General features: G+C 43.6%; 2 protein-coding genes across 8 annotated transcripts in view; one reads left to right on the forward strand and one right to left on the reverse strand.

The window, feature by feature from the left end:
- C2CD3 (C2 domain containing 3 centriole elongation regulator) overlaps positions 1-5,307 on the reverse strand; it is a 46,181-nt gene extending 40,874 nt beyond the window's left edge. For 2 of the 7 annotated variants that reach the window (XM_078603012.1, XM_078603011.1), the window contains exons 1-8: positions 5,149-5,305; positions 4,000-4,320; positions 3,156-3,313; positions 2,742-2,977; positions 1,987-2,198; positions 1,757-1,880; positions 1,035-1,232; positions 94-253 (exon numbers count right to left, since the gene is read on the reverse strand). In XM_078603012.1, the coding sequence (XP_078459138.1) occupies positions 94-253; positions 1,035-1,232; positions 1,757-1,880; positions 1,987-2,198; positions 2,742-2,977; positions 3,156-3,313; positions 4,000-4,320; positions 5,149-5,179 (1,440 nt within the window). In that variant the 5' untranslated portion in view covers positions 5,180-5,305. Of the gene's footprint in view, positions 1-93; positions 254-1,034; positions 1,233-1,756; positions 1,881-1,986; positions 2,199-2,741; positions 2,978-3,155; positions 3,314-3,999; positions 4,321-5,148 lie in introns of all 7 variants that reach the window. The other 5 variants (XM_078603015.1, XM_078603014.1, XM_078603017.1 and 2 more) reach the window with 3 other exon arrangements.
- A 1,679-nt stretch (positions 5,308-6,986) lies between these two features.
- On the forward strand, positions 6,987-17,912 carry PPME1 (protein phosphatase methylesterase 1). Its single transcript, XM_078603005.1, has 13 exons — positions 6,987-7,145; positions 8,840-8,939; positions 9,436-9,528; positions 9,927-9,984; positions 10,207-10,258; positions 10,997-11,151; positions 11,545-11,635; positions 12,246-12,311; positions 12,788-12,914; positions 14,406-14,535; positions 14,955-14,999; positions 15,661-15,725; positions 16,078-17,912. Exons 1-13 carry the CDS (start codon positions 7,051-7,053, stop codon positions 16,147-16,149), a joined length of 1,149 nt encoding a protein of 382 aa, XP_078459131.1. The 5' UTR covers positions 6,987-7,050; the 3' UTR covers positions 16,150-17,912.
- The last annotated feature ends 62 nt before the right edge of the window (positions 17,913-17,974 follow it).

A 17,974-nucleotide genomic window follows, 5' to 3' on the forward strand; every position in this document is an offset into this window, starting at 1 on the left:
ACAAGCACAGCCAAAGTGATAGTGAAGAGATCAATCTTTATTTCTTCTCCACAGGAAGCTGTACGAGTGTGAAGGTGTGTGTAAGAGACTTGCCAGCCCCCTGTAGAAGAGGTCTTCCAGGAGGCTCTGGTCATGCAGTGGCCCGTTGATATCACTCTCGTCCATGGGGCCTCCGCGCTCCGACAGCGGTGTGTCCGGCATCGAGCCCGTCCCGTCCCAGTAGCCCAGCGCCGATAGGTCACCCATGTCAGAGCTGGCGCACCACAAAACACCAAGCCGATCGCATTCTGGCCACACTAACATCCATGGCTCGGCCTGGTGTGATTATATGATCCGTCGTAGAGTAGGGTTGGCAAGGGTCCTGCTGCAAGGAATTAAATGGGGCCCCACTGTCAATCGTCCCTCCTCTTGGTAGTCTGGCACTTGGGCCCCTCGAGCCTGTGGGCCCCCATTCAGTTGAACTTCCTGCACACTCAATAACTATGCCGCTGTAGGTGATCAAGCGTCTCTTGTATTGCTTTACGGATCAGAAGCATCACTTAAGCAGCCACAATTGCATTTAGCAGATACATTTGTGAGGTAGACAGGTGGCTCTCTCATGTCCGAGCACTGAACCAGCACTGATAAAATTCTAGGTTCGAATCTGGTTTTTTTTCAAGTGCAGTTAATTGAATGGTCTCACAGCATGGTCACTGCAGAAAACTGTCACTTAATTCAGCTAATCCAGCTGAGGACTAAACATTTAGATTTGATTGCCACGAAACACTTAGTATAGATAACAGGTTGCTTACGGAAGGAGCTTCAAAAGTAGTCATGATGTAATTTTATCTGACACGAGGTGGTGCACTGCTCATTGTGAGAGTTCAGAATTTAAATGCATCAGTTTCATGACACCAATAATATAATGGTAATGTAACTAGTAGAAAACAGAAAAAATATTAAGTACAAAAAGACATATGTATGCATGACAGTGAGTTAATTGTGAATTTAATTCAGCATTCCCTGCTGTTTCTCTCCAGGGGGACTCCGGTTACCTTCCAAGGAGCAGCTCCACAGCTCGCATCTCCGTGTCTGCGATGGGCTCACTACGGAGCTCCGTGTCGGGTCCAACCGTAGCCCCATGGCGGAGCAGTCTGAGAGACGGAGGTTGGGAGCCCTTGCCGCCATGTGCATGGAAGTCATCAGCATTCAGCAGGTTCCTTAGCAGCTTCACTGATGGGGTAGGGGACGGCCTGTTGTCAGTGACACACAAAATAACGGATCAGTTTTTTTTTTTTGAACCTATCCACGTGACTTTACCGAAAGACTCAAGAATAACAGAACAATGTTAAGACATCATGATGATGTTATACTGTTCTATGAAAACACTGGGCAGCAAGGTTAATTCTCAAATAGGTATTCAAAAGCTTTCAAAAGGGGCAGTAAAGAGGTGGACTGAGCATTATTGGGATTGCAGTTTTTTCAAGTTAATTAAATCAAATGGCTACAACTACTTAGAAAACTATGTTGAAACATGATATTGCCGAAAGCACATGAAGTTCATATGTTTATGTAATGGCTCTTCCTTAAAAAAAAAATTCCCAAAAATATTATCAGCTTGTTGTAAACGAAGTCAACTTTTAGCATAAATGTAACTATTTCAACGTTCCTTTAAAATAAAACAATCAATATTTTTTTAGTAGTGGTGTTTGGTTCACTAAACAAAAGTTAACCAAAGTGACGTTCAGATTCGTGTTTAACACTGTTGCATCTTTACCCGGAGGTACCCGTATGTGAAAACGTCTCAGTAGGTCCCGCGTTCATAGTGGAATGGGGAGGGTCAATGTGCATGGACGACACCACCATGGCGTCCCTCAAACGTCTGCCTCGGTCCAGAAGCACTGCAGCAGAGCACAGAACAAGGATGAGCTTACTAGGGCTAAATGAACAAAGAGTGATTTGGTCATAGGCATGAATAAATTATCAGTCTATAATTATTGTTGTTACCAGAGATAACATCTGCTGTGTTCTGGGTCCCACCAAACTCTTCTGCCTGTTGATCCTGGTTGTAACCAGGTTGTTGATTGGCTTCGGTTGAAGAAGGCTGCTCTTTGTTGGGTGACACGAGCAGACCACTGTGCGACACTTGCTCCAAGTTGAAAGCGTTATTTCCCGTGGTGCCTTTGTGTCCACTCTGGAAGTACAGGTGGTCCTTTCCTCTGCAAACGACATGATGATGTGCGAACAATTATATTATGTGTTACACTCAAAAATAAACTGGTTTCAACTCCACTTTACACGACGTTTTAAGTATTGTATTATAAGCTAAAGCATTATGGTCACCATAAGCCATGTTATATTTTCTGCTGCATAAAAGCCTCCCCTTGCCTCCCTATACGGTCCTTGGTACCACAATGCTTCGCATTTTTGCGATGAGATGATCTTATCACTCTTGTCTCTGCAACGGTTGGCCTCCTGGGCCTGTTCCCTGCTTTGACTGCCATTCTCACACCAGTCTCCTCCATCAGTCGTCATCCCATCTACCGATGCATCCAACCAAAATGCACTTACATTCCTTAAGAATGAATACATCTCTCGTTTGTGTTTGTTCCTTGCTCCATGCATTTGTCTGAAATTCCAAGCATGGGTATCATGAGGGGAACGATTTTTTTTTATCAAAATCAATGCATCATTGCATGGCTAATTATTACTGTTAGGCAAAGAGTGGCCCATTGTCTGATGACTACACTCAATGCGTTTACCTGGGGGTGTTTGGCAGGCTGCTTCCTGCGGACTCATGTCCACTGCTCGACTGCAACGAGAGCCTACGGGTGGATGGATCCATCTCCACGCTTGCTAAGCCGCCCTCCACAGAGGCGTGGACCAAGGCGAGAGGAGCCGACGCGTCCCCATGGTGGCCATTCACACTCATGTCCGTCGTGGGCACCGAGTTTCTGCCGTCGGATGTGTCCGCCAGAGCCTCCAAAGTCATAGAAACCTGCATGGTGACAAGTGTTGCAGAACAACAGCTGCATCACACGATTTCGTCAAGTAAAGCCCTTTGGCAATATACTGCTAAGCAACAGCTTCCCCATGCCATGCGCTATGTGGGGGTTATTTGACGATACTCTGCCACGCTGGTCAGTGCAGGTGGGTGAAGGTAAAGAAAGAGATACCTGCAGCTCTCCGAGCTTATGCGACGTGGAGGAGAGGATGGGGAAGGAGCCAGAGATCGGCTGCGTGGCCGACAGCCGGGAGATGTGATTGATGTGCACGCGCCCGACAGGAAGGTGCTCCAGCTTGGCAAGCACTTCCAGTACCAGATTTCCCATGTCTGGCAAAGCCCACAGGCAGCAGGAGTCAAGAGGTTCAACAGTCAACATTCCAATAGACCAACATAATTTTCACGGTTTCCATTTACCCTTAAAAGAGCTGTTGTTCTAGTGGCAACATCATTTTCAACCATTGCCACTTCACAGCCAATAATTGACAAAAGTGACAATTTCACATAAATGTAAGTATTTGATTTTTTTGGAGCCGTTTCACATACACTGCAGGTGACAGGGCATAAATGGGTACCAAGAAGGCAAATAACAATGCAACACTCTACACCCAACCACCCTGCCTCCTAAAATTCAACACATTTCCATTATTTCGCATCACTGTTCAATAGTTTTCTTGTTGTAATGGCTTAATTTGTATTGCCACTAATCTCAAAAACACAAATGTGATGTTTTTTCCATCCAAGGTAGAACTGGCAGGTGAACTATCTGGTCTAGGATTACATTGGAAAATGTATTACATTGTACATTTTGGATGACATGACAACACCACAGAGGCACACCTGTCTAAATTTAATTTTGACTACAGAGGCATCACAGTCACCATTTGCAACCATTGAAATGTGGCTTTAGAGTATTTTTTTAAAAAATTGTATTACATGATAATAGACTAATCTGTGTGGGAAACTGTCCTGGTCAAATCAGGCCCTCAGGTAGCATCTGACCCCACGACTCTCACCTGACAGGTAGGAAGAGAACTGCTTTGGTCCGCAGCACACGGAAAAGCGGGCGAAGCTCTGCGGCGAACGAGTGCCCCCAGCCAAGTGGGGTCTGAAGATGGTGCCGCCTGAACCCTCCCCCCACCAGCGCAAACGCACAAGCGGAGTGTGGAGCAGCGTGGAAACCCGAGGACCCGCTCCACCTGCCGACCACACCAGGGCACCCACCCTGATGCGCAGGAAACATCGTGGCTGCCCTTCCACCAGCGGAGGCAGGCTGGTCGCCGGGGTCACCTCGCTGGGCACTGTGGCATGGTTGGTGGTGGGGGGGAATACACACACTGTGCATGTTGGATGTATGTTGAAAGTGTTGTGGAACGTTTATGTCACTGGTTTGAAGCACGCTAGATTTCGCAATTTGTGAAAATTTTGGTCAGGGAAACACCATGCGAACGTTGCCGAATTCGGGTTAAAAAAAAAACTTCATTTTCCAGCTTGTTAATCGGCCCCAAACCACTGCTTTGCAAACCACAACGGTGTTGGCAGAATTACAGTGGTGGTGCAGTGGTTTGCACACCGCGTGGTTAACCCCCTCATACAATTACTTCACAACGTTACCCGAATGCGATTCCCAGCCATCCGCATTGACCAGCATGGTGAAGTATGTTCAAGCGACCCCCCGTGACCGACACGGTGTGAGGAAGCCATCAATCCACCTCCGATTAGCGTGGTTGGCTACGTACGGTGCAAAAGAAGTCCAACACATACATCCAGCAATGGATTGACAAATGGCCATGAAAAATGATCACACGACCTAGAAACGCTCATGACACACACTGCTATAATGTGTATCCTACGTGAGGTCTACAGAATGTGCACTTTATCTACCGAAGCGCTGTAATAGATAAAAGTTGACGGAAATTAACAAAAAAAACACATTAAGACTCGTACACACAGCAGCTGTCTGGCGAATGACAGAAGCAATGTCTAAGACGGGCGTTGATCAAGCGCAGACACAATGGAAATATACTGTAATACAACAGAGAACCACATTGCGTGTCGTGATGTGTTGCGATCGCCAACGACAGCGATCACGAACGGGACCGCGAGAATGGCCTCAGGCCCGTAGCTCGGCAACGAGCGAACACACGCGGCCACCTCGACCTTACACTTCTTCGTCTTGCCCCTCTTCGTCTTCATGCTCGCAGCAACAATGAGAATAAACAACAATTAAGGCGCTGAGGGTGACAAGCTTGCCTCGACTAACGCACACACGCACGGCGACAACGCGTTCACATTTCCCACTGCACACGCGCGCGCCGCCGCCGTTGTTGACGGTGACCACGTGGGGGCGGCGACTCGTCAACCAATCGCGCGCGACGTCGCCGTTGTTGACTGTGACCACGTGGTTGGCGGCGACTCGTCAACCAATCGCGTGCGACGTCGCCGCAGAGGCCCTGGCCAATGGGAGGGCTCGCACATGTAGCACTCACGCCTATGCGTTGTAGGGATTTGAAAGGGTGTTTCGCGCCTGGGATTCGCGCGCGCCGCTTTCTCCTCGTTGTTGTTGGCTGCGGTCGATGCAGCAGCAGCAACAACTATAGGTTATAGATTTTGAAGCTTTCGTGATTGCAAGGATTCATACTCTTAGGTTTTTTCGGTAAAGTCATGTAGGTTAAGTATAAAAATAATAGAAAAAATAATACAAATAATAATAAATAATAAAAATAACATAAATAATAATAGAAATCAAATAATAAAGCATTATTTATATTATTATTCCGCAAAGTCTGTCTATTTATTTAATTATTTCCCCCTATATTGCTGGTTTATTATTTTATTTTTATTATTCATTATTTTTATTATCATTTATTTTTTACCTACGTGACTTTATCGAAAAAACCTAAGAGTAACAACTATAGGGTTAGGGGCCGCCCATAAATGACGTCACACACCTAGGGGGGGGGTCAGACATTTGTGACGATGTGTGACGAGGGGGGGGGTGAGAAATGTGACGTCACATCAAAATGCGCAACTTTAAATAAACAGATAACACGTTCTACTTAATTAAATAGACTTTTTAATAAATGTTTTCTCCTACAACATCAGAGTGCAGCGCCACATTAAATACGCACTACAATGACAATAGTTTAAAGCGATTTGAAACATGTTTTATTTTCAAAATGGAAATATGGTTTTGGGGGGGGGGGCAAAGCTTTGTGACGTCATATTTGAGGGGAGGGTCTGACTTTTTATGACGCCACGTGACGAGGGGGGGGGTCAAAAATTGTCCAAAATCGCGTGACGTCATTTATGGACGGCCCTTTATAGTAACTAGGTTATTTTTTTTATTTAAAGCTTTCGTGACTGCAGGGATTCATATTCTAGGTTCTTTCGGTAAAGTCACGTAGAAGGGAAATGATAAAATAATAGAGACTTAAAACAATAAAAATTTTCACGACGATTCGACTGCAACACAAGCAATCGTCATCAGGTGTGAAATCCACAGCAAGAAAATGTGACTTTACCGAAAGAAACAAGAATACAGTCAAGTTATTATTAGTTTTTGTTTACCCAAATAATACGGCTTTTGTGTTGTTTTTTGTTTAAGATTATTAAACACTGACAACGTTTAAGCGTTCACGAATCCGCATCTTGTTAATTATTTAAACAGCTTTAACATTAAAATTAATAAAAGTAAAATAAAATGAAAATCACGACGTTTCGGAGGCAACACAAGCTTCCGTCTTCAGGTGGAACCGTCACAGCCACGACAGCTGTATCAAGCTGCGTGACTTTACCGAAAAAACCTAAGAATATGAATCCTTGCAGTCACGAAAGCTTCAAATCTAGAATTATTTAAACAGCTTTAACAACGCCCACCGTCAACACCACCACCATTACATTTCCCAGCACATACAAGCGCGCCCAGCAAACGCTCGCTCGCGATTGGTTGACGGCGGGGTAGCCGCGCACCAATCAGCACCGCCGCCGCCACCGAAGCGCGCTGGGAAATGTGAAGAAGAGTGTACAGTGCGCAGTGGTAGGTACAGTGCGCGTGATAGGTGAAGATGTCATCCCTGCAGAAGAAGGTGCAGCTGAACCGTCTACCGCCCAGACCTCACGTCCCCGGCAGCTCCTCCTCCGCCTCGGCCGCCTCCAAGAGGTCGCTTTGCACGGGCCGCGCATCTAAAATGAAGATATTTAATAATGTACTGTATACACGCGATTGTTCCAGTGGGTCGTGGCTGGCGACGCACGGGTTGTTGACGCTTTGTTAATGCGAAAGAGGAGTCGCAGAGTCGGCGTCGTGCCACCGTAAAGGCATTTCGCACTGACGTGGGGGGTTGCACGAGAGGGCAATGATGATATGGAGCGTTGTGGGCGAAACTTAAAAAAAGTGTGCCTTCATTACTACTACTACTACAAGTGTGCCTTCGTTCTCGTGACGAGCGTTGAACTCGTCGTCTGTGACGGCCCGGCAACGCACTCTGGAAGACAGAGAGAGAGATTTAGTTTCCCTGGGTTCCGTCTTAACGTTTGGTAGACAACACAAAGTCGTCCTGCACGCGACGCGATCGCGCCTCTCACTCGCTCCATATCCGTGCGTGAGATTCGGTGATTTTATCAAGCGAATGGTGCCGCTTTTTATACACTCGTACCGGAATAACATAGACATTTTAACACGTAGGCTTTCGCGAACAATTTCATCCGTAGTACAGGGTTTTTTGGGGGGGGGGGTAAATTTACGCGATCTAACCCCAAAAAAACTGTTTTATGAACATTGCCATTCCTCGCAAGTTGCCAGTAAACCTCACCGCCACCCGCTGTCCACTCGTGCAATAACCACATCACAATTTGCAGTTGTAGACCTGGAAAGTATACTGCGTGCAGATGTCATTTGAAGCCCTTTTTCTAACCACTGCTGGATGAAGGACTCCCACGCCTTGCGGGTCGTGGGGTCAATTCACCTTATCTCGTACGTTCAAGATTATGGCATGCATTTCAGCCATTCCGAGATTGGGTCTGTTGATAATGGGTTGTTGGTTGATTGGTCACCTAGACATTGTGAGTCCCCGAATCGCTCTTCCATGCAAGAGCCATCGCGATGATGAATGATGGGAGACATGCGGGGGATTGCCACGTCTTGAGCCGCGAGACAAAAACCTGGATGAACAGCACGTTTTCAGTTTAACACGTAGTAGGCTTTCGCGAGCAATATATCCATAATAAATGTTTTTTGGGTTAGATCGCATAAATATGTAAATGTGTCACTAGACCCGCCGCCACCACCCGACACAGCCAATTAGTAAGATGTCATAACATCTACCCCTCTATTTAAGGAACAAAACAGGAGGATTTATCCACAAATCTGACTGTCGCCTAATGACGCTAGTTGTAATTACTGGCGAAACGTCGGACTCGGATTGTAAATGTTGTGGCTTTGCTCTCCAACACACCGGTGGGCTGCACTAGTAACGAATTGACACGTTCTGTTTACGTGACAAACCTTACCAATTGGCTGTGTCGGGTGGTGGCGGGTTTAACGACACATTTACGCGATCTAACCCCAAAAAAACCTGTGTGATGGAGCACGTTTTCACTCGCGTGCCTGTAGAAGGCAGTATGGACATCATTGTTTTTCATGACGTGTGATGTTTGACAGTGCAGTTTTATGACTTGTGTGATGTTTGAGAGTTATGTTTGCAAGGGTTTTCTTCGAAAACGGAATTGTCCCAACTTGACACGCAAAGCCCATTAACCTATCCTCTGACAAGCAGGGCACGTGCTACACAAAGACCTTAGCAATGAAACAGGGCAGGAAAATACATGGGCACGGTGTGTTGTGTGTCATTTCAGCCATGGGTTCGGCCGCAGAAGAGACTTTACCCCGGTGTCATGGAACCTCTACTTCGAATCCATGGATGATGTGGAGGTGGGGGAAGGAGATGATAAGGGAATATCCTTTTTAATTTGCAAATTAATGAAGCCACCGACGCTTGATATTAGTTTTACATTGATTTTGTTCACGATTATTTAAATGGCTTTGGTTGAAATTATAGCATTTTGGATTGTAGGTCTTCTAACTGAAACATAACCAAACAAAAAACCCCTGTAATTCTACATGTCCTCAGCTGCCACTTCTGCCAGTTGCGGACGTTATTAATAAACAAAAAACAATCTGATGCAGATGCATTATCCATAACAATGTCACCCTTTTATGGCTCCATACACTTGTATCACAATGTGTCTAATGATTTAATGTAAGCCACTCTTTACATGAAATATATTGTACACCAGTGGCTTGATTAGAATTCCAGTAATATAATTGAAAAAACCTAAGTGTTTATTTTCTGTCAAAAGAGAGTGAAACAGGAACCTTTAGAGAGGAGCTGCATGAACATGCTAACTATGTGTACACGTTGTTCACCTGGTATTTCCTGACCTTGCCAAACACCTTCCGAGTATACCGAAGTGGATCAGAGGGCCCTGTGCTCTTACTCTTGCATGGAGGGGGACACTCAGCACTCTCCTGGGCTGTTTTTACGGTATTACATGTGCAAGCGCGACACAGCACGGTATTTAGATAATATCTTGTACTACTAACCCTATAGCTTACAACTAGACATGTAAAAATGTATTGTTGATAAGCAATTCCTATGCTCACAATATAAGCATGTAATAGTTCGTCTCAAATATTGTATGCTCATGCACCTTTTGACTAATAGAATTTACAAGACAACATAAGAGACAGGCAATGCAAACTAGACAAATATAATGGTTTCTTGAGTTCAATCATGACCGTGAATCAAAGTAATTCACTTTTTTGTCAAAGGGGGTGAATTGTTGCATGCCTATTGACTACTTGTGATTTTTTTTTTATGATTACCGAGTAAAGCAAATGTCTCCTGTAAGTGCATTTAGCTGTTGCATTTGTCACCACCAGGCAGCTATTAGCAGCAACATTGAGTGCCGTGTGGTGGCTGTCGACCTTCGTGGACACGGTGAGAGCCGAAACCGCTTTCGTCACTTTTTTAGTTTCGAAATTAGCTTCTTGAAACCATTATCAAGGATCGTATATTGTGCCTTCCGACAATAACACTCCGTTTGCCTAACAACATCCGGTACAGAATTCATATTCTTCTAACAATGTACTGGTTTTAAGTGTGAATCAAAGACGATTTGATGACGAACACAATCCGTGTGTGTGTGTGTGTGTTTGACAGGGGACACACACGTAAGCAATCCTGAGGACTTGTCAGCAGAAACGATGGCCAAGTAAGTAGAGAGCAATGCCGAGCTATACATTCCATTTATTTTTACCTATCCACAAGACAGGATTTTATTAAAATATATACATTTGACCTGGCACTGCTTTGTTAAAATATGGGTAAGCTACCTGTAATTAAACCAGGTTCTGAAGTGTGATGGGTTTATGGTTTCAGCCTGGTTACGAATTAATGCACAAAAGATTATCACATTAAGTATTCACTTAATTTGCCCAAAAAATGAATTGCATGTTAGGGCAGTAAAAAAAAGGTTCTTCTCTCTTGTGCATTCTCTCATTATGCATTCACTCGGACATTAGTCTTGACCACCAGCCATCGTACCTTCAAGCAACATGTCCTCTGCTCAAGCCGACTTTTCTTAAGTCAATATACTTGACTTAAAGCTTTCGTGACTGCAGGAATTCATGCTAATATTTTTTAAATATTTTTTTTCTATCTACGTGACTTTACCAAAAGACCCAAAGAGTCATCAATATACTGTGTGTAACTTTATGGATTTCCTCTAATCCATATGTTCATCTGTTTCTCATTGCAATTGTATGCAGGGTCTCCATGCATATTTCCACAATATTCAGTTTTTGTTCCATTTTCTTTTGTCAATGCCCATGTGTCTGACCCATGCTATAGTACTGCAATATGCGCTTACTGAAGTGAACGGCTTATCTTGAATACAGATGATGCTTACGATGAGCGTGACGTGCCGACCCGCGTGCGTTCATGCTTGCAGGGATGTGGGTGCCGTGGTGGAGGCCCTGTACGGGGAGAATCCCCTCCCCGTTATCATGGTTGGGCACAGCATGGGCGGAGCCATCGCCGTCCACGCGGCCACGGCCAATGTCATCCCCACGCTTGTCGGCCTCATCGTCATTGACGTGGTGGAAGGTGGCCGCCAAACACATTGAGATCTTGTTTAATGAGGAGTTTCGCCATCAGAAACATCTGTGCCATGCTTCCTTTGTGCGTGGTTTTGCTACGTGATTTGTGTTGGGATGCTCGTGGATACAACAACTTTGGTGGCTTTTGGAATCTCTCATATTTGCATGTGTTTGTTCCCATCTCCCAAAGATCTTGAATAAAAATGAAAAGCTTAACATACTCTGAAATATTGCTATTCCTCCATGCGCAATCATCATCAACATTTGTTAAAACATAATATCGCATATCTGCTGTCGGCACAGCAAGCAGACACTACCCAAAGGTGTCTTTGAGTTGATGACCCACCATCTTAAAGGACCAGACGTTCAGAGCCTTGTGGTGTCCTCTGCTGTCAAACAGGAACGGCGATGGATGCCTTAAACAGCATGCAAAACTTTCTGCGTGGTCGACCAAAGACATTCAAGTCTGTTGAGAATGCCATTGAGTGGAGGTAAATACTCAATTTGTGCATTAACAAAAAAAAACTCAAGATGTCAAATTGGGTGACCGGTGTTACTGTTGAACAAACAAGAGAGCAACCTGATTTTGGCAACAACTAGAGTTAAACTGTAACCGAAAGTTACATGTTAAGGATGTGAACAGAGGAAGAAAGTTGTTTAATGGTGTCAGTCACAATATAGTTGAGTTTATCTGCTTCTATGAACTATGTGTTTCTGAATTGTACGTAAAATATTCTCACCTATTATTATCTTAAAATAAATATAAGTAGGACTACACAATGCTATAGATACTATAAATCCATCTTAACTGTTTAACAATGATGAGACTAGAATATAGCTCAATGAAAAAATCACTATAATTGACAAATTCTGGAATTATAACTCAAATGATGCTTTCATTAAGAACTATAATTAAATCGTTACACACAGCATAGAATAAGAACTCGCATTCATTATTATGGAGCTGGATTAACACTGCGTGCCATTGATTTTTCACACTGCTCACCCAAAGCAATCCGAATTAGCCTTGGTGTTGTATTGATGTGATGCTGATTATGATGCTTGTGATGCTGATTATGATGCTTGTGCTGCTGTATGCAGTGTCAAGAGTGGCCAAATCAGGAACCTGGAGTCTGCGCGAGTCTCTATGGGTGGGCAGGTGAAAAGGTAATGCTGTCTCCCTTTGTGTTAACTACATTCGCTGCCAGCCCAACTCGGGAATTCCATACTTTTAGGCTCCTTAAAACACTTGTCGGCAATTTTGATGAAATTGTGTTTCAGTATACACTATCATAGTTTGAGTACCGGATATAAAATGTTTCTATTAACATTTAGATTTTATAAACATTGTTTATTGTTAGCATCATGTTACATGTAGTTTATCAAGAAAAGGAAGGGCATTTTTACTGGGATCCTTTTCTTCACATCTTCAGAGATTTTATGACTTGTGGGGTTCTTCATAAGCTTGTGTATTGTTTTACATTATGCTGAATGGTAGTGCCTTAAGTGGTTGTAGCAGTGACGTTAACTCTTTACATACAACATGGATGAATTACACAAATGGTGTGCTTAAGACTTGATGTTAATCGATGCATTGCTCCACCCTTACTTTTTACCAACTTGCTCATGTTGGTTGCTCACAGATGCGAGAGTGGGAACGCGAGTCCGTCCAAAGGAAACGGTTCGTTCTGCGAGGGCATTCGAGAGGAGGATGAGGAGGGAGACAAGGAAGAGTCCAATCACACCACACAGCCAGCATCACCACCACAGGTTGGCATTCAATTAAAATGATGTAATTACACTCTGCCAAACAGTTATCTTAAATAAACCGTTCAACTGTAAGTTCGCTTTTGGAGAAAATAGTCAATTTCTCACCCATGGAACGAATTCCCTTTCTACTATATTTGTTGATTAAATATGGTTTAATTAGAATATTGGTTGACTAAAATGGAAAGTATCATTACAATAGATATATTTATATTCAGCTCTCGTACAGGATGTGTACAGATTTGCTGCAATTCCATGACGTGCTTTTGCTGTCTTAAATATCTTTTGCATGTCATGTGCTTTTGATTCTGGCCAGCACACAATTTCATGGCTGATTGGATTTCTCATAAAATGGAAAGAGTACTTCAAATTACAATATATAATGGCCTCAGCATTGAAATATAGTCACTTTGCAAAGCAAAAAAAATGTTTTTTGCATTTCGTGTTTTGAGACAGTCTTGCTGAAAGGTAAGATTTTCATCAGTAAATATTGTGAAATACCTTTAATGGCAAACTAGCCTAACCACTCACCTCAAAGCAGTGGGGAAATATGATCTCCGTCGGTAACTAAACCCCAACCCCTGAAAAACAACGGTGACAGCCATCCATTACAACGGCAAGGTCACAAAAGAGCCACTTGACATCACCTCTTCTGGCTGGCAGGTAAAAAAAAAACAAGGCCAGCCTGAAATTCAAAGGGCATAACCTTCAACCGGAGTATGAACTTTAAAAGTCGTGTGGAAAAGACGTGCGAAAAGGTCAAAGCCAGGATCAGCTTCGTACAACATGGGGGGGCAGCACTAGGACGCTCCGTGCAGCAGCACTGGTGCTGATATTTTACTTGGCGACTGAATTCTGTGGCTTCAGCTTGGTCCAGCAGTACCCGCACCAAAGCTCAAAAAATGTTGAAGCCAAAGCCGCCCGAATGACTGCCAGTTTTGTTCCCACATACCTCCTCCAGAATATTTTAAGAGACACGCAACCATCTTGTCCGTACGCCCGCATCGTGGCCAACCTGAGCCTCCTGATTCAAAAGGACCTTCGGAACCTCCCAGTGGCAGCGGCTCCTGAGGCCATCCACTGGCTCGGCAATGTCGATGTGAACATATTAACATTGCCGATCAACCCCCCACTATACGAAACAAGAAAAACATCCATCCTTTGTTTTAAAATGTATGCAACGTAAAGTCAACTTTGCCATATCGTTAAACTCAAAGGATGTTCAATACGTTTATTTTTTCGGTATAACCATGCATGTTGAGTTGTGTTTTGTGGATTGGTTTATTTTAAACACACCCAGGCTTATTAGAACGATACAACGCAATCATCGCCCCCTTTTTGCAGAATCATTCCCCAGGTTATTCTTGCAACTGAGACTATCCTGGTCTCTTTTGAGTTCTTGCCCAGTTAAGCAAAATCAACTTGGCAGTTGAACTTCAGACCTGCAGATGACACCGTGTTTAACCTGTGCTAATGAAACGTGTGCGTGCGCAGTCAGAGGAGGGCGCCCTGTACACGTGGCGAATTGACCTCTCGACCACGGAGCGCTTCTGGGAAGGCTGGTTCCGGGGCCTCTCCATGCTCTTCCTCTCCTGCCCAGTGCCCAAGATGCTTCTGTTGGCCGGTGCTCCTCCCATTCCAAACTTGGCAACAATCACTTAGCACAGAGGTCCTGTGGATAACTTGATTTATAGATCATTTTGAAACTTCTCACTGCTGAAATGGCCCACACCAATGAAAAATGTCTAATAAAGCAAATTATTCGTTAAATTAACGGTTTTGGTTCAGTAATTGAAAGCTGAGTTGGAATGAAATCTATATGACACCGTGACACCTGAGGACCAGAATTGTGTATCCCTGACCTGTATTTATTGAAAAGGCTGCTTGTACATAAATTCACAAATGTTATGATAATTTATTCTCGTGTTGTATTGCTATTCGAGTGTAACTACCAGCATCTTTTATTGGAAATGTTATTTTAGATTTTTATTTTATTCTGCCAATGCATTTATTACATTTGCTACCTCCTCTACTCAAGTGCAGGTGTTGACCGCTTGGATAAAGACTTAACCATTGGGCAAATGCAAGGTAAGCACTTCATTACATACAAAATATAAACCATGAAGATAGAATTACGCAACCCAGCTTCATACTAACTATTTAATATTAACTTTTTCCTAAACTTTCCTCGCCCTCTCACGATATGTTTACATCCCTCTTATTGGGAACGTGATATCTTAAAGAGCAACTCAAACTCTCAAGTTGTCTCGATGACACATCTGTAACAGCACTCTCCGAAAAAAATTACTTCAATGTCAGCTTCATCTGAGGATGTTCATTTAACACGTAATACAGTCGTCCCTCGGTTAACAGTGACATTGGTTCACGGCTTTTCGGTTAACCCTATGCCTCCCACGGTACGCCATGGTTTCGACTAACGTTGACATTTGTATTAATCGGTATGTTTACGATATGCACGCGGGTGCCAATTGCGGCCAATCCGAGCGCTCGTTAGTGGAACGGATGAACGCTTTTAACACGTAATAATTCCTATATTCCATTAACAGTTATTTTGGCTAACAGTTTTCGTGGAACGGATTAGAAAACGTTCACCGAGGGACTACTGTACAGCAACTTTACCTATCGTTTCCATCCATTGCTGGGTAAGAGCCTTGTATTTCGTGTGTCTGCGATGGCCTCACTGCTGTTACGTGCGCTGCCCTTTTTGTAACCCCAACCGTTCACGCAGGCAAGTTTCAGATGCAGGTGCTGCCGCAGTGTGGGCACGCGGTGCACGAGGACGCTCCGGACAAAGTGGGCAGAGTTTTTTCTTTTCCTCCATTCACTCTGTTTTAATTTCGTACTCAATTCAACACATTCGTCAATAGCATCGCCCTTAAAAATGGGCAAAGTGTTTAATAAAATTAACGTTTTGGGCGTTGGCCCTTCTTCATAGTACATTATGTGCAATTGTCAAGAACGTTACAGGCAGTTTTACATTGACGATTGTGTTGAGTTTTTTTTCCGTTAATTGTGCACCACTGCAAACGCAGCCGTATCATGAAATAATTTGTTCATATTATTATTGGTTAAATAGCAAAGTAGAATTTTGTAACGAGTTATTTTATATATCCACCTCTTTATTTTCTTTTTTTCCCCCTTCCAGGTTGCTGATGCAATTTCAACGTTTATGCTCCGTCACCGTGTCGTGGAATCCAAAGGAGATTTTAAAGTGTAAGAACGAGCTGCATAGCTGCTGCCTCTATATCATGAGTTCTTATTTTATCATTGCTTTTGGCTACCTCTTGAATGAGCGTGTCATGTTCACCCCTCACTGTCAGATGAATAAAGACATTTTCATAATACTGGGCCTCCTCGACTTAGCAACATTCGATTTACAAATTTTCAGAGATATGAACAAACCTGCCCATATGTCCAGTTGCCTGTTCGGACCGAGATTTGTAAGTTCAACCGCTGTGCTATAGATGGCGGTGGTGGCATCTACATCTGCAGAACATGAAGAACCAGTGGCATCTCCACCGACAGGAGATTATACAACTTTTAAATCCATTCCCCATGTTTTGTGTACATGGCGTACAACGTGTTTGGAATCGATAGGAGTAAAGTTGGACTTACGAACAAATCGACTTACGAACAGACATCTGGAACCTAACTTGTTCTTAAGTCGAGGAGTCCATGTATGGGGTCATGTCCTAAATTCTACCATCACGTTTGTGCGCGTTTTTTTTGTTCTATCTCGCTTATACAGCTATGTTCGCTAAGTGCAGCATTAGAATATTATTTGCATAAACTGCGTTTTCCATTCTCACAGGCATGATTCGATGTATGTACCATATGTGTAAGACTAGATTTTCTTTGTTGAATCATTGTTTGTCGACTGATTACGTCAACTCCGATGAAGGTAGGTGCTCGCCTCAAACATAAAAAGAATGCAAAATTTCTGACCACCCATTGCACGGCAGCAATTTTTATAAAGCTGCACCGAAATGGAATAGATAATTTCGAGTAGATGGATGAATTCTGGTTAGATGGTACCTTGCATCCAATCGGACCCGGAATCTGATCACATGGTTCTGTTCTCAAACCGAACTTACTCCCGCACGCTTATGCCTTACTGTAGAAAGTAACAAAAAAGTCGTGCCCATAACATTATTGATGGTTTATTGTAATGTATGTAACTTTAACTTCGAATAAATAAAAGTTTTGCTAAGTATATGTAAAAAAGGAAAAGCTGTTGTGCCCCATTGTGGCTTAATTGTCAGATGTTACGGTGAGTGGCATGTTAATATGCATGACAAGTGAAGAATGTTGATCTTTTGAAAACATTTCCCACTGAGCCCTTGTAACAGGGGAATATAAATCCCTACATTTAAATCAATCTGGAAAGCCTGGTGCTGTTTATCTCATTTACAATCACTGGCCCTATGACACAAGGCCATATTCAAAATCGTACAATGGATAGATGTGCCCCGTTGGGGATATTCTGTGTGCGGAGGTGGAATGAGCTCACGGCGGTTTTCCAGAACGATCGGTCAACTCTCGCCAAAACCCGGCAAGCGACCGTCACCCACGGACGAGCGCGCCTTGCCTGTCAATGCATGCGGTGGCGTCATCGCGCATGCCTGTGCCGTCCCTAAACAAAGTATTTAACGAATGCAGTTTCAGGTGGTGGTCAACGATGCGTCATGTCCTGTGCCAGACAGGAATCGGGCGTAAAAAGTCAGGGAAAAATTGATACGATTCCAAAAGCGTTCCACGGAAATGTGTTCAAAGGGATGTTCTACTTTGATCGATGAGAGGCTAACTGCTTAAATCTACATGTAAACGTTTGTTTTTTTGGTAAATGCATTTCGTAAGAGGGACGCATTTTGTGTAAGGAGGAATTTGTACGTATATTTATCCACTACGTAACTCGCCAAAATGTGTTTCCGCCTATAACACTGTACCATTGTTGGTTGCAAATAAAGTTTACAAAAAATAGTGAGGAAATATTATTTGTAGACAAACACTACATTTTGGCAGAAAACTCCCCTTAAAAGGAA

The sequence above is a fragment of the Lampetra planeri genome, chromosome 19, assembly GCF_965212315.1.
Source record: "Lampetra planeri chromosome 19, kcLamPlan1.2.h2, whole genome shotgun sequence".
Taxonomy (NCBI): Eukaryota; Metazoa; Chordata; class Hyperoartia; order Petromyzontiformes; family Petromyzontidae; genus Lampetra; species Lampetra planeri.